The 13,621-nt window shown below is 66.9% G+C and overlaps 1 protein-coding gene across 1 annotated transcript in view; it reads right to left on the bottom strand.

The window, feature by feature from the left end:
• Positions 1-2,903: 2,903 nt before the first annotated feature.
• Positions 2,904-13,621, bottom strand: part of CNGA4 (cyclic nucleotide gated channel subunit alpha 4) — a 17,529-nt gene continuing 6,811 nt past the window's right edge. The window contains exons 4-9 of the mRNA XM_044418592.1: positions 11,387-11,682; positions 10,447-10,669; positions 7,137-7,250; positions 6,536-6,642; positions 4,075-5,070; positions 2,904-3,289 (exon numbers count right to left, since the gene is read on the bottom strand). Of these exons, the coding sequence (XP_044274527.1) occupies positions 2,904-3,289; positions 4,075-5,070; positions 6,536-6,642; positions 7,137-7,250; positions 10,447-10,669; positions 11,387-11,682 (2,122 nt within the window). The remainder of the gene's footprint in view (positions 3,290-4,074; positions 5,071-6,535; positions 6,643-7,136; positions 7,251-10,446; positions 10,670-11,386; positions 11,683-13,621) is intronic.

Below are 13,621 nucleotides of genomic sequence, written 5' to 3' on the forward strand. Positions count from 1 at the left end.
CGCCGCTTTCCCTGGCGCGGGGCCGGCGCGGGCTGCGGCACGGGGGCGCGCCCGAGCCTCTGCGCGTGGGCAGCGCGCACGGCCCCTTTCCCCTGGCGCGGTGCGCGCCTTCCGCCGTTGGGCGTGTGTACCTCTGTACATGTGCAGAGTGCCTCTCTCACAGTCTGTGCAGGGTTGTGAGGCCGGAAGGCAAGGGGCTGATCGGGCCCGGCGCCTGCTCCAGCAGAGTCGGAAGGGGCGGAAGGCCGCGGGGTCCTCCCCGGCTCCGCGCAGGCCTCCAAGCGAAACCTCCCCTCTCCGAGGGCTCTTCGAAGCCCAGTCCGTTGCCGGGGGGAGGGGGCTGATCGGGGCGGCGGCCGCTCGGAGAGGCCTTAGGGCAGCGAGCCCACCCCTCGCTCAGGTCCTGGGGGGTCTTTTTAGAGCGCCGGCAGCCTCTGACTCTGCTCGAGCGGGGCGGGCGTCTCCGGGCAGCGCCCGGCGCGAGAGGCACGCGGTGTTTGCTCGGGGGCCCGGAGGAGACCGCCGGTGTTGACACAGGTGCTGTTTACCTGGCGGTGGAGCCGAGCGCGGCGCAGCGCGGCGACTGAAAGGGGACCGGCTCCGGCCCGGCCGGCGCATGGGGCAGCCTCTTGCCTGCCGCCCACCTCCCCCCTGTGGCTTTGTTCGGTCCCTTGAGGACGCGTTCCTCGGGCGCCCGCTCGCCGCTTCTCCTTCGCGTCTTTCTAGTTTGCTCGCCAGAGTCGCACAGCGCGGAGGATTTCGGCAGAGGCCGCTTCTCCCCGCTTCCCCCCCCCCCCGCCGGGCTTCAGCTCTGGGGGGCTCTCCAGGGGCCTCTGGCCATCCCTGCTTCTTGCCCCGGGGGCGGCTGCCCCTCCCGCAGTGAAGCGGGGCTGGCTCCTTGCCGGTGGCACGTGGCCTCCAGCCGCCCTTCTGGGAGGGCGCCCTAGGCCAGGAGCCGCCTGGAAGCCGTCCCACTCCGCTGCGTGTGCCCACGGGCATGGCGAGGGTCTCCCCTTCTCCACCCACACCGAGCTGGGCAGCCCCGGCCATGCCTCCAGCGAAGGCAGCGGAGTGGGCAGGCCGGGGGGGCTCCCTGGCGCAGGCCGGCAAAGGGCCTCGGCCGCCTCTTGGCCGGAGTCTCAGGCCGGCAAGAAGGCTCGCCATCCTGCCAGGACCGGAGCAGGAGGGGTTGGGGGCCCATGGGAAGAACAGGAGGCTTCCCCTGCGGTGCCTTGGGGGGCCAGGGAGCCGTCTGGGCGGAGGCGGCTGAGAGTGCCCGGCCTGCTCAGATCGGGGTGGGGAAGGCCGGCATCCCTTGTCTCTCTTCCAGGCGAGTCATCTGTGTGCAGTCTGCTCGTGTGGGTGGGTCCTTGCACGTGTGCGTACACAACGGAACACGGCACACAATGATCTCATTCCTGGAACGCACGAGCATCATTTCCCAGAATGCTGCCTGAGCGCAGGGCCACCGAGAGCGGCTTGTGGCAGGGGCCCCCACTGCAAACATGGCGGGGCACAGGGTGACGCACAGCCTGAGGCCGAATGCAGCGAATTGAGATCCGTCCACACGTGTCTCGGCGCGGAGAAGTGACCGGCCTTGCAGCAGCGGAGCTGGTCCCGGAGGGGGTGCCCTGCGGCCAGCTGGCCTTTCTCTCGCCCGCCCCATTCAGGAGGGGCCGGGCCAGGCCAGCACATCCAGCGGAAAGGAGCTACTGGGCCGGCCCGCGTGAGGCGCTTCAGCCAGCCCCTGCCCAGGCTCTGCCTGCGCGCTCCCTTTCTCTGTCAAGCACTGTGACCGAGCCACACGGGCGCCTTTGGGCACAAATGCGGATTGCCCTTGTGCGACAAATGGCGCAGGAGCCCCTGGAGCATGGAAAACCCACACACCTTTTGATGTGCTGGTGTAAACCCAGAGAGCTTCGGATAGAGGGCAGTACAGAAATGAAATGAAATGAAATGAAATGAAATGAATAAGGAAGGTATTCCAGGAAGTTGATGATATGTCTTTTGATGATGCAAGCCTGCCATTCTCTTACGTTATTTGAACAATATATACATTTCTTTAAATGCCAATTTTGTGTTGTTTCGGTGTCGTGTGGTTTGCGTGGTTCTCAGGTCCCCTGTCTGTGTGTTAATTCCCACGCAGCCGGCCCTGGCAGGGGGGCTGCCACCGGGACCCGCGAGTCAGGCGCAGCCCCTCGCCCTCGCCCGTTCTCCTCTGGCAAGCAAGCTCTGCAAGCGTGGGGCTGCAGCACGTAGACACAGACACAGAGCGAGCCAGGAGGGGCCTCCCGGGCCGCCTAGTCTGACCCCCGGCTCCAGCCAGCTCCACTCGCGACATGCCCACCATGTCCGTGGCCAGCGTGTCTGTGAACACCCTCACTGAGGGAGCTTGATGGGGCAAAGTCAGAGCCAAAGCCATGCCTGGCAAACAGCTGCCCCCCCCCCCCCCCCGCGGCTGTGCAATTTGGGCCTCCATCCTGGGCACAGGAAGACATTCGGAGGGAGCGCCACGGGGATGGCTGCCGAGCACACGGGCGAGCGCAAGGCAGGCAGAGGAGAGGAGAGGAGACGGGTGGAGGAGACACCGCCTTTGGGCAGCAGCAGTCCTGGGCCCCTGCAGGACCGGCCCCAGGTGTGGCCCAGCGGGCCCCTCCCTGCCGCTGGGACAGAGAAGCCGAGCGGGGCCTGCAGCCCTGGCGGGCGAAGTCGGACCACAGGCGACAGACCCCAGGGGACGCGTGCCGCGCTGCTGCCCGTCCACCCCCCAGGAGGCGCGCACAGCCAGCCACGCGGGCGCAAGGGGGACAGGCCCACCGGAACCTCCCCACCGCGGCCGTCCAGGAGAGGGCACTCGGGCAGGAGCAGGGCCCGCGGGGGGAGCGAGGGTGCAGGCCGAAGGGTCAGGGCTCTGCCTCCGCCTCCGCCTCCCCGCTCTCGTGCCCACGCAGCCGCCACTCCAGGTGCTCCAGGCGCAGCGCCATCTTAAAGGCGCTGGACTCCAGCCCCGCCAGGACGCGGGCGAGCTTCGTCTGCAGCTGCTCCAGGCCCTCCTCGAGGGTGGCCACGCGCCACCGCTGCTCCTGCTGCTGTGCGGCTTCCGCTGCCTCTGCGTCAGTGTCCAGCTTGCCCATCTTGAGCAGGATCTCGCGGCCCTTGGCCTCCAGCAGGGCCCGGGCGTTAGGGAACTCCGTCAGCACCTCCGTGAGGTCCTCCTTGGACAGGCAGAAGAGGTCCGAGAAGCCGATGCTCTGGATGTTGGCTGTGCGCCGGTTCCCGGACCTGTTCCCTGGAAGTGGGCAGAGCCGAGAGGGCGGCTGGGGGCTTCACGCGGCGGGAGGACGAGGCCCGGCGCCCATGGCAGGGTCCCCGTGGCGGACAGAGGGGCTTGCTTCAGGCTGCCCAGCAGCCCCGGGCCGGGAAGGCGGCTGCGCTGCCAGGTGGGCTGGGGACTTGCTGGGAGGGCGTTCCGCCAGCCTCCCTTCTGGCCTTGGAGCCCCACAGCCCTTCCCCTGCCCGCCCTCCTTGCCCTGCCCAGCCCAGCCCTGCCCGGCCCAGCCCTGCCCGCCCTCCTTGCCCTGCCCGGCCCAGCCCTGCCCGGCCTCCAGGAGGGCCAGAGGAGGGCACTCGCAGGGGACGCACGGGGGGCACGCCGGCCGAGTCTGACACCCCGACAGGCCCAGAGCCCCGGTTAAAACTTCCCTGGCAGGCAGCCGCCCCCCTCAAGAGGGGAGACCCTCACCTGCCTGACAGCGCAGGAGATGCACCGGCAGCGGGCAGAGGAGCTGGGGGCACCCCGCCCACCCAGGGGCATCCCCACAGCTACCGCTCCACACCCTCCATGAGGAAGGAAGCTGCCTGCAGCCGATTGGCTCACAGCTCTCTGGAGGGCCCCCCTGCCGAGGGGGAGGCCCCCAGCCCAAGGGCGCTTATGGGGGGGCAGTGGCGGGGCCCGGCCAGGTGGGCCCCCAGTCCAGCTCGGCTCCGGGCTGCCCCATAGAGCGCCCGAGGGTGAGGAGGGGGAGTGAGGAGCCCCCCCAGTTCTCGCTGCCCCTGCGGCTGCCGCCGACACACCTTTGATGTTGATGATGCTGATCTCCCCGAAGTAGAGGCCCTCGCCCAGCACGGCGTACCGGGTCACGCCGTCGTCGGCCACCACGGCCAGCTGCCCCTCGCGAATGAAGTACATCTCGCGGCCGACGTCCCCCTTCCGGCAGACGTACTCCCCGGGGCTGTAGACCTGGGGCCGCAGCTTCAGCACCAGCTCCTCCAGCAGGCCCTGCTCGCAGCTCTGGAAGAGCCGCACCTTGCGCAGCGCGGGCAGGTGCACGTCGACGGCCAGCTCCGCCCGCAGGCGCTCCGGCAGGCGCTGCAGGATCTGCTGCTCGTTGGCCATCTTCCTCTCTGTCTGCAGGTGCTGGTACCAGGCGACCACGCGGCGCCGCAGGCGGCGGGCCGGGCAGTGCGCGCGCAGGTAGCCCTTGACCAGGCTGCGGTTGGGGTAGAAGGCCGCGTCGGCCTGGTTCATGTTGGAGACCACCGAGGTCATGCTGCCCATGATGGTGGCAAAGCCCATGACGGCCAGGAGGAAGTCCGCGGCCATGAAGAGGAACTCGGCCTCCCGCTGCGGCGTGGGCGTGTCGCCCACCGTGGTGAGGACGAGCGTGGAGAAGTAGAAGCTGTGGAGGTACTGGTGCAGCAGCCGCCCGGCGCCCGGCGCGCTGGCGTTGGGGTAGACCCACCCGTCCGCACCGAGGCCGATGAAGCCGGAGAGCGCGAAGTAGAAGCAGCTGTTCCAGTGGATGGTGACGAAGACGTACAGCATCAGCTTGGCGATGCGGAAGGTGTTGGGGTGGGCCGTGCGGGTCTCGATCCGGTCGAAGGACTCAAAGAGCCGAGGGGCCCGCAGGAAACGGTTGGCCCGGACCACCGGCCTGTCCACCCCCAGGGCCAAGTAGAGCAGGTCGGTCGGAAGCACTGAGGCGAGATCCCACAGGAAGCCGGAGGAGCGCAGGTACCTCCGGGCGATCTGGGAGCGGTCCTGGACCAGGATGCCTTGCTCCAGGAAGCCTGGCGGAGGGGCAGGGCCAGGTTAGGGGGCAGAGGGGCCCGGGGAGGGGCCTCCGAGTGACTGGTCGGCCCACCTTTCCCAGCTGCTGCAGCTCTGGTGGAGGCACTGCCAGTGAGGGCCCCCCCAGTCCATTCCGCCTTGGACAAAGCCTGGCTATCCCCCAGGGTGGCACGAGGGCACCCGGGGGGGGGTGCATTTCTGAGCCCGGAGCTCATGGGGAAGGGGCCCTTCGATGCAAAGGGGCTTCTCTGTCGGGCTGGAAACACCAGAGGACCTCTGTGACGCTGGCCCCGGTCCTGCCCCCTCAGCCAGCCTCTGCTCCAGGAGCACCTTCCCATTGCCAGCAATGCCCCCCACAGTGCCCACCCTGGCCCCACTCCCACCCAGGCCCCCCTGCCCTGCAGCCCTCTCAGCCCCCCTGGCCCAGCCTCCAGGGTCCGTGGCCCCAGCTGGGGCGGCTTCTCTGCCCTCTCGCTGCTCTGGGAGCCCAAGCACCCCACGGAGCACTTCGGACGCCGGTCAGGGAGGCCCTTCGGGGCATCCGGAGGGCCTGTGAGCCGGTGGCCGGTGGCTCCTGCCTGCCTGCCTGGGCCCACCTTCCCCCTGTCCTGGGCGTGGGGTGTGGGCCTTGCTCAGCAGAGCCACGGGGCGGACCACCCCATGAGCTGGGCACGTGGCACCAGCAGCACCCACTCCTCCATAGCTCAGTGAGGGGGAACAACATCAGTTTCCGTGGGGTGTATGCAGGCAGTTGGACTCGCAAGCAGGAAGTGGGGGGTGGGGGGAGACCCCCAGCATGGGAACAGCCTCCGTCGCTGCCTCTCATTGCAGGCACCTGTCTGCAGGTGTGGCTGTCTGTGCCTGAGGGTGCGCATTCCCTACCGCCCATGGCAGCCGGGGCCACAATGCGCCCAGCAGCCCCCAAGAGGCTCGGGGGGTCTTGCGGCAGTCGATCGGCACGGCTATGCCCCGTCCCGCATTCGGCACTGTCAACGCCGCCCTTGTGCTCTGCATGGCAGGAGTGCTGGGGGGCGTTTGACTCTGTGCAGGACAGAAAGCTGGGAGGGGGGCTGCTTTCCTGGCAGGCTGCCCTGAACCCACAGAGAGGGGCCTCCGCAAAGGCTGCCAATCCAAATGGGCCAACTCCCTACCCTCAGGGGCACGGAGCGCCCCAGCCGCTGAGGGCTCTGTCCTTGGCAGAGATCCTGGGGCAGGAGGGGGTGCCGAGGTGGGTCCGGCAGACTGGAGCCCCTCGCCTGCTTCCCAGTCCCCCCCCCCCGCCCCATCATCTTTGGGTACCGCCTTCCTGCCTAGGCCCCAGAGGTGGGCAGCTGCTGCCCCCAAGTGGGTGACCACAAAACTGCAGCATGACGGAGCTGCTGACTGAGCACCCCACCGAAGGACGGGGCTTAGCCCTCCCTCCCTGGGCGGAGCGGCGGCCCGGGGCTCCCGGGGGGCACTGACCAGTGTGGAAGTGCACTGCGATGTCCAGCAGGTACAGCAGGTCACACAGGTAGTCGAGCGCCAGCCACACCAAGAGGTACTTCTGCTGCAGGTCGGGGAAGCAGGACCTGGAAGGAGATGCCGCATCGCAGCCGGGTGGCCCCAGCCTGGAGCCGCAGCCGGACGTGCAGCACCCCCGCCATGCGGCCAAGGGCGTCTTCCCCGTTTGCGCCCTGGGGGTTGTGAAGGCACGGGCTGTGCCCTGCTCCTTGGACAGGGTCCGAGTCAACCAGCCGGGCGAGCGACGCAAACCAGCCCATGGAGGAACGCGGCTGGGCAGCCAGCTTCCCTCCTTGGATTTTGCCTGTCGGTTTCGTACGCCCTCGATTCCATGAGAGCAACGTGGGTGGGGCGGTCGGATCCTGGTGCCCGAGGGATCCTGGTGCAGAATCCGGTCGCTCCGCCCAACCCACCTGTGGCAGGTATGGCCAGGGAAGCCCCTCCCCACATCTGGACCAGCCCCCCCGCCGCAGCAGGACCCCAGTTGTTTGTGGCCCCAAGCCCGCGGCCGGCACTGGGGGGCCATCCCTGGACTGCCCCGGGGCCCCTCCCCGCCCCTCACCTGCAGATGAGGGTGACCCAGTTGTACAGGATGGGGGCCACCATGAGAATGAGCCACTGGTAGTAGCGGTCTCCGGACGGGTCCAGGATCCGGCTCGCCTCGCCAGCGTTGTTGCTGGGCAGCGGAAGGCAGGGGGCAGAGAGAGCAGAGTCAGTGGGGCGAGGGGGGGCCGCGTGGGGCTGGCCACTGCCTCGGCGAAGAGGGGATGGTGCCTGGTGCTCGCGGCCGGCCCCGCAGCCCGGCAGGGGCTCTGCCCTGGGCCGCCCGGCCAGGGGGGCCCCTGTGGGAGGAGCCATGCGTGTGCAGAGGGACACTGGGGGGGGCAGCAGGAGGGCCTGGGCGCCCAGGAGGCCACAGCCCGCCAGCGGCCCCAGCACCATGGGGCTGGCCGAGGCTGTGGGGCGGCTCCACCCCGGTGGGGGGGCTTGCCTCCCTGACCCCCCCCCGCTGCTTTTCTCTGCCCGCATGCCACCTCGGCCGGGCTCCATCTGGAGGGAGCATTCCCTGCCAGGCCAGCCCTGCGGCGCCCTGCCACCTCCCTCTGCCTGGGGCCCGGAGCAGGGAGCCTCCGCCAGGGCTGCCCAAGGATGGCGAGCCCCTGGGCCCGGGGTGTGCGGGCCTTCCGGCCCGTGGCCCACCTGCCGCCCTTTCTCCCTCGCTGCCCCCTCAGCCTGGAGGGCGGAAACAGCTGAGCTGCGGGGCATGTGTCCTCCTCGGCGAGGGCTGCTGGCCGGTCCGCAGGGGAGGCCGCTCCGGCGGGAGGACAGCGCTGCCTTGGGAGTCTCCCCCTGCAGGAGCAGCAGCACAGCAGGAAGCCACCCAGATGGGGGGGGGAGGCGGGGGGGCAGGAAGACCTCAGGTCCATGGCCTGGCAGCTTGCCCCCTTGCTCTAGCGTGGGGAGGGGAGGGACGGAGGCACGGCAGAGGGAGCCCAGGGCAGGGCAGGCCCCGAGACGGCCCAGGTCCAAGCCCTGGCCGCACCTCCACTCGGAAAGGCTCCCAGGGGGCGGCAAGTGCGGAGCCCGAGGCACCGGGCTGCACCCAGAGTGGCCTGGCACGTGTGCAAGCTGGAGGGTGCTGAACGGGGAGAGCCGCGAAGAGGAGACGCCCTGGAGAAGGGAGCCGCTCGGGAGCAGAAGCCTCGGCCGAGGCGCTGCTCCAGGGGAACGGCCAGAGCCAAGGCAGCGCTTCCAGCCACTGGAGGAAGGGGCCGGGGACAGCCGGCAGAGGAAGCGCGGCAAGGCGCCCGCGCCGCAGGGAGCACGGCGCAGAAAGACGGTGGCCGAAGAAAAAGGAAGAGCACTCCTTGTGGGCACTCCTGACTGCGTGGGACTGAAATGCACGTGTGTTGCGATGATGCAGCGGCGCACCAGGTGCGCCGTCTCCCTGGAGCTCGGAGCAGAGATGCGAGTGAGGGACTGCCAAAGCCCACAAGGCCCACAGACGCCCATCCCTCTCTTTTAATCCACGGGAGGACAAATGACACCGTCGCGCAGAGCACTCTGCCATGGAAACTCGGAAATCCAGGGCCAGATGGTCTTCTCATCCGTCCTCGCAGTTCTTGGGGGAGGACCAGGAAAGGCCAGGAATATGCTCCAGGCGGCTACAAAGGTGTTGCCGACATGAGAGTCAGATCCTGGGACCAGAGACTACACTATCTGGCCGAGGGGCGGCTGGCGAGGGGCTGGTCGCATCTCACCAGAGCGGGAAAGAAAGTGTTGGCTGGAGAGAAGGACCTTAATCGGGGGGCTTTAAGCTGAGATCGCCGAGAAGAGAGACGTGGACGTCGAGGCAGTGGTGGATGGTGGTATATGCAGCTCCCGAGAACAAAAAGAGCCCCTCTTGACCATGAGCGAGACAGACAACACCAGCAAGTAATTTATCATTAAAAAAGACTCCGTAGAAGACGCAGCTTGCAGGTGACACACATTCCTTGGAAGACAGAAACAAAAGTCTTCATAGGCTGCAGTGCTGGGCTGCAAACAGCAGCATAACGTGCAAGAGGAACCAACGCCACGTGCCTCTCCCAGGAAAAGGGAAGCAGACGCCCGACTGCACCACGGCAGAAACTCGGCTCAGAAATACTACAAGTGAGAAGGATTTTGGAACTTTTGAAGATGACAAGCTAAATACGAGTCAACAATGTGATGTGGCTGCAAAAAGGGCAGATGCTGTTCTGGGCTGCGTCATCAGAAGCATCATCTCAAAAACAGGCGAAGTGCCAGCTCCCCTCGACTCAGCACTGCTGAGGCCTCACCGGGAGGCCTGTGTCCGGTTCTGGACACCACCATTGAAGAAAGGTGCATCAGACAAGCTGGAAAGGGCTCTGAGGAGGGCAGCAAGATGACTCCGGGGCTGCAGACAAAGCTGAGAGCACGGCTTGTTCAGCCTCAGGAAGGGAAGGCTATGGGGAACTATGATAGCCCTCTTCAAGTGCCTGAAAGGCTGCCACAAAGGGGGAGGGCAGGATCTCTTCTCAGCCTCCCCAAAGTACAGTACGTGGAAGAACTGGCAAATTCCTGTGCTGCTAGAGCAGTACGGCAGTGGAGCCGAGGGTGTCGCGGGCTCGCCCACACGGGAGGCATTCAGGATGCGCCTGGGCAGCCCCTGGGAGGGATGGCTTGGCCTGGGGCACGGGCTGAGCAGGGGCTGCCCCCGAGCGCCCGGCGGGCCCTCCTGGCTCTGCTGTTCTGTGATTCTGTGGGTTGGAGAGCCAGCCTGGTGCCTGGGGGCTTTCCTGGTTGCAGGACTCGGGCGTGAGGGCAGCCGTGGAAGAGACCTGAGAGCCGGCAAAGTCAGCCCGGTGGGGTCTTCAGCACAGTCACATTCGCTCAGTGGAGAAGGAAAGGCCGCACGCGTGGCCTGCTTCTCAGCTTTCCACACCGAGAGCCAGTGTGGGGAGCGCCCACCACGGGGCCAGGTCTGGGGGAGCCACACTCAGACCCTTGCTTCGTTGCCTCTTTCAGCCTGCCTGCCTGCCTGCCTCACGGGGTTCTTTTGAGAGAGGATGGGAGGAAATCGGGTGAGTTTTGAGGACGTTCTTGGAGAAACCCCTCCTAGCTTAGGCAACTGACGGCCCTGCCCCAGGACCATGCTGGAAGCCCAGTCCATCTGCTGCTTTGAGGTTGGCCCCAGACCTCTCCTCAGACCCCAGGGCACAGTGCCCGGTCCCCTGCCACACGGCCCCGGCTCCCGAGGGGTGTCTGCTTCCCGAGGCCCGGAGCAGGGCCACGCTGGGCCCCGGTGCGTGTGTGCGGGAGCCAGGCAGAGCTCTCGAGGACCCCTCTGGGCATGATGCCTCCCCACTTACCGCTGCTTGGGGTCCGCTCCAGCACGGCTCCCCCCAGCCGGGATGAGTCCCGCCTGGCCCCCGTCCTCCGCCCGAGCTCTGAGGACCCGTGCCAGCCCGTCCATCTCGGTGGCCGCCCCGCGGAGACTCGGCGCGCTCTGCCTGCTTCCCAAGCGCAGCGTAGCAACGGCCTCCCCAGGGGCACCTCCGCAGGCGAGTGCGGGCAGGTGCAACCCTGGAGGGTCTAATTGGGAGGAAGTGCAGCTGATGAGGGCCCCTGGAGGCTGCGGGCGGAGGGCACGCTGGGCAGACGGGCGGTGGGGCTCGGGCGCACCGGGCCTGCTTGCAGGGGCCAGAGCTTCCCACCCAAACTGCCGCCGGCTGGACTCAGCTTCGGGGGGGGGGCATCCAGATGGCAGAGGTGGTCCCGTGCAAGCGAGCGCAGAACGTTCCGGCCTCACCATGCGCTGGCAGGAGCGGGGATGGAAGGGCCTGGCCGATAAAGGGACGGGTGGGGGCAGTGCAGTGACAGGAGAGGCAATTCCACGCGGAAAAGGTTGAAAACCACCTGCCACTGAATCTGCCTCGATCATAAAGGTTGGGACAGGGATCCTGGGACAGCGCTGCTGGAATTCTGCACACGGCTTGGGTCACCGAAAAGAACATGGAACAGGAGCAGAAAGGGGCAGCCGAATGGTCGAGGGACTAGATCCCCCCTCAGAGGAAAGGCAGCTTAGGGGGAAGTCAGGCAAGGGCGGCTTCATAAAAGTATTTGCGATCAGGCCTGGCAGAGACAAAATGGGTCGGGGGATGCGGGGCCCAGTGCGGTCACCCGAGGAAGCTGGCCTGGGGGGCGTTCAGGACAGATCAGAGGAGGCCTTTCTCACACAGCACGGAGCCAAACCGGAAGGAGCTCCCACAAGACGCACCGATGGGCACCCAGCTTAAAAGGCCAGTTCACGGAGGAGGAGGCTGCTGGGCCGACTGGTCCTGATGGCCCCATGCTGCCCCCAGTGCTCAGCCAGAGGGCTGCTGCTGCTGCTGCACGGGCTCCTCGCGGACGCCCCGTCAGGCGTCAGCTGGTCCTCTCCGGGAGGCAGGACGCTGGCGGGGTCTCTGGCTGATCCAGCTTGGGATGGAATTCTGATGAGCTGGTTCCCAAGGGACTGCCTGGGAAGGTCCCCGGGCCCCTTGAGCCGCAGGAGCAAGGCTGCCTGGCGCTCGATGGCCCCAGTCCCCGCCTCCCCATGGAAGAGTCTGTCGGAGGGAGGGTGGGACTCAAGGGCAGCGCCTCCCAGTGGAGAGCTGTCATCAGTGGAGTCCGTGGGAGCGGTGCTTTCCGATCTCTCTGTAAATGATTTGGAATTAGGAGCCTCTTGATGCGGGTGGAGGAGAGCGCAAAAGTTGGCTTGAAACTCAGCATCAAGAAAACTAAGATCATGGCATCCAGTCCTCTCACTTCCTGGCAAATAGATGGGGAAGAAATGGAGGCAGTGCCAGATTTTATTTTCCTGGGCTCCAAGATCACTGGACTGCAGCCAAGAAATTAAAAGACGCTTGCTCCTGGGGAGGAAAGCTATGGCAAATCTAGGCAGCATACTAAAAAGCAGAGACATCACCCCGCCAACAAAAGTCCATATAGTCAAAGCTTTTCCCAGTTGCAATGTATGGCTGTGAAAGCTGGACCATAAGGAAGGCTGAGCGCCGAAGGATTGAGGCCTTTGAATTGTGGTGCTGGAGGAGACTCCTGCGAGTCCCTTGAACTGCAAGGCGATCCAACCAGTCAGTCCAAGAGGAGATCAACCCTGACTGCTCTTTAGAAGGCCAGATCCTGAAGCTGAAGCTCAAATACTTTGGCCACCTAATGAGAAGGAAGGACTCCCTGGAGAAGAGCCTGATGCTGGGAACAATTGAAGGCAAAAGAAGAAGGGGACGGCAGAGGATGAGGTGGCTGGATGGGGTCACTGAAACAGTCGGCGTGAGCTTGGGTGGACTCCGGGGGATGGTGGGGGACAGGAAGGCCTGGAGGAGTTGTCCATGGGGTCCCAAAGGGTTGGACGCGACTTCACGACTAACAACAAGTGAAGAGGGCAAGCTTGCTGATGACACTAAATGTTTTAGGGTGGTAAAAAACCCAAGGAATTGTGAGGAGCTCCAGAGGATCTCTCCAAGCTGGGGTGATGGGCGTCAACCTGGCAAATGCAGTCCAGTGCAAGCTCGTGTGAAGCCAGGCACGTGGGGCCAAACACCCATCTTCATGGATACGCTGATGGGATGTGAGCTGGCAGCGGCTGAGCAACAAAAGGATCTTGGGGTGGTGGTGGTGGACAGTGCGGTTAAAATGTTGGCCCAGTGCGCAGCTGCTGTGAGGAGGACAAACTCCAGACTGGGTAGAATTAGGAATAGAACAGAGAAGGGAACTGCCCAATTCTTCCTCCCTCGTACAAATCTTTAATACGTGTCCGGTGCTGGTCGCCTGGCCTGAGCTGGGCGTTCCGAGTGCAGAGAAGGGCAGCCCAAGCGAGGAGGGGGCTGGAGCAGCCCCCCCCCCCCAAAAACCCCCAGCCCCGGGCCGCGCAGCGGGGGGGGGGGGGCGAGCCAGGGGGACGAGGAGCGGGTGCCCAGTACTGCCCGGTGGGGGGAGGCGTTTCTCTCCCCCTCCGTCGCACTCGCCTGCCCCCCCCCTTGAGGCTGACTGCTGGGAGGGGGGGAGGGGGGGCTTTTGCGCAGAGCAAAGGGGGCCCCGAGAAGGGCCTGGGCCGAGTCGCGCGGAGCGGCCGCCGTGCCCCACGGGCGGCCGGCCGGGCAGCCCGCACGCCCCAAGTGCGGAGGGGCTTGGGCGGCGGGAGGCCTGCACCGGCCCTGCCGGAGCGGCCCTGCGGCAGCCGGCTCGCCGCCGCCGTGTGCGCCGAGCGGGACCGGAGGGGCCCCTTCGCAGGCGCTTCGGGGCCCGGGCGGGGGCGCCGCTCCTCCGTCCCTCGCCGCGGGCGCGAGGCGAGCTGCCGACCGCGCGGGCGCCTCCGGGCGCGCGGGGACAGGGCCCGACACCTGGAGGCGCGTCTTCGGCCTGGGCGGCGCCTCGCGGCCCGGCGGGGCGTGGCCTGCAGGTGGAGGCGCGGCCTTGGCGGAGACTGCGGCGGGGAAGCCCCGCCCCGGGCGGGCGGGGCCTGGCCGGGCGGCGGCAGCGGCGGCGGCG

This window comes from Varanus komodoensis, unplaced genomic scaffold (genome assembly GCF_004798865.1).
Source record: "Varanus komodoensis strain SLA01 unplaced genomic scaffold, ASM479886v1 scaffold91, whole genome shotgun sequence".
NCBI classification, from domain to species: domain Eukaryota; kingdom Metazoa; phylum Chordata; class Lepidosauria; order Squamata; family Varanidae; genus Varanus; species Varanus komodoensis.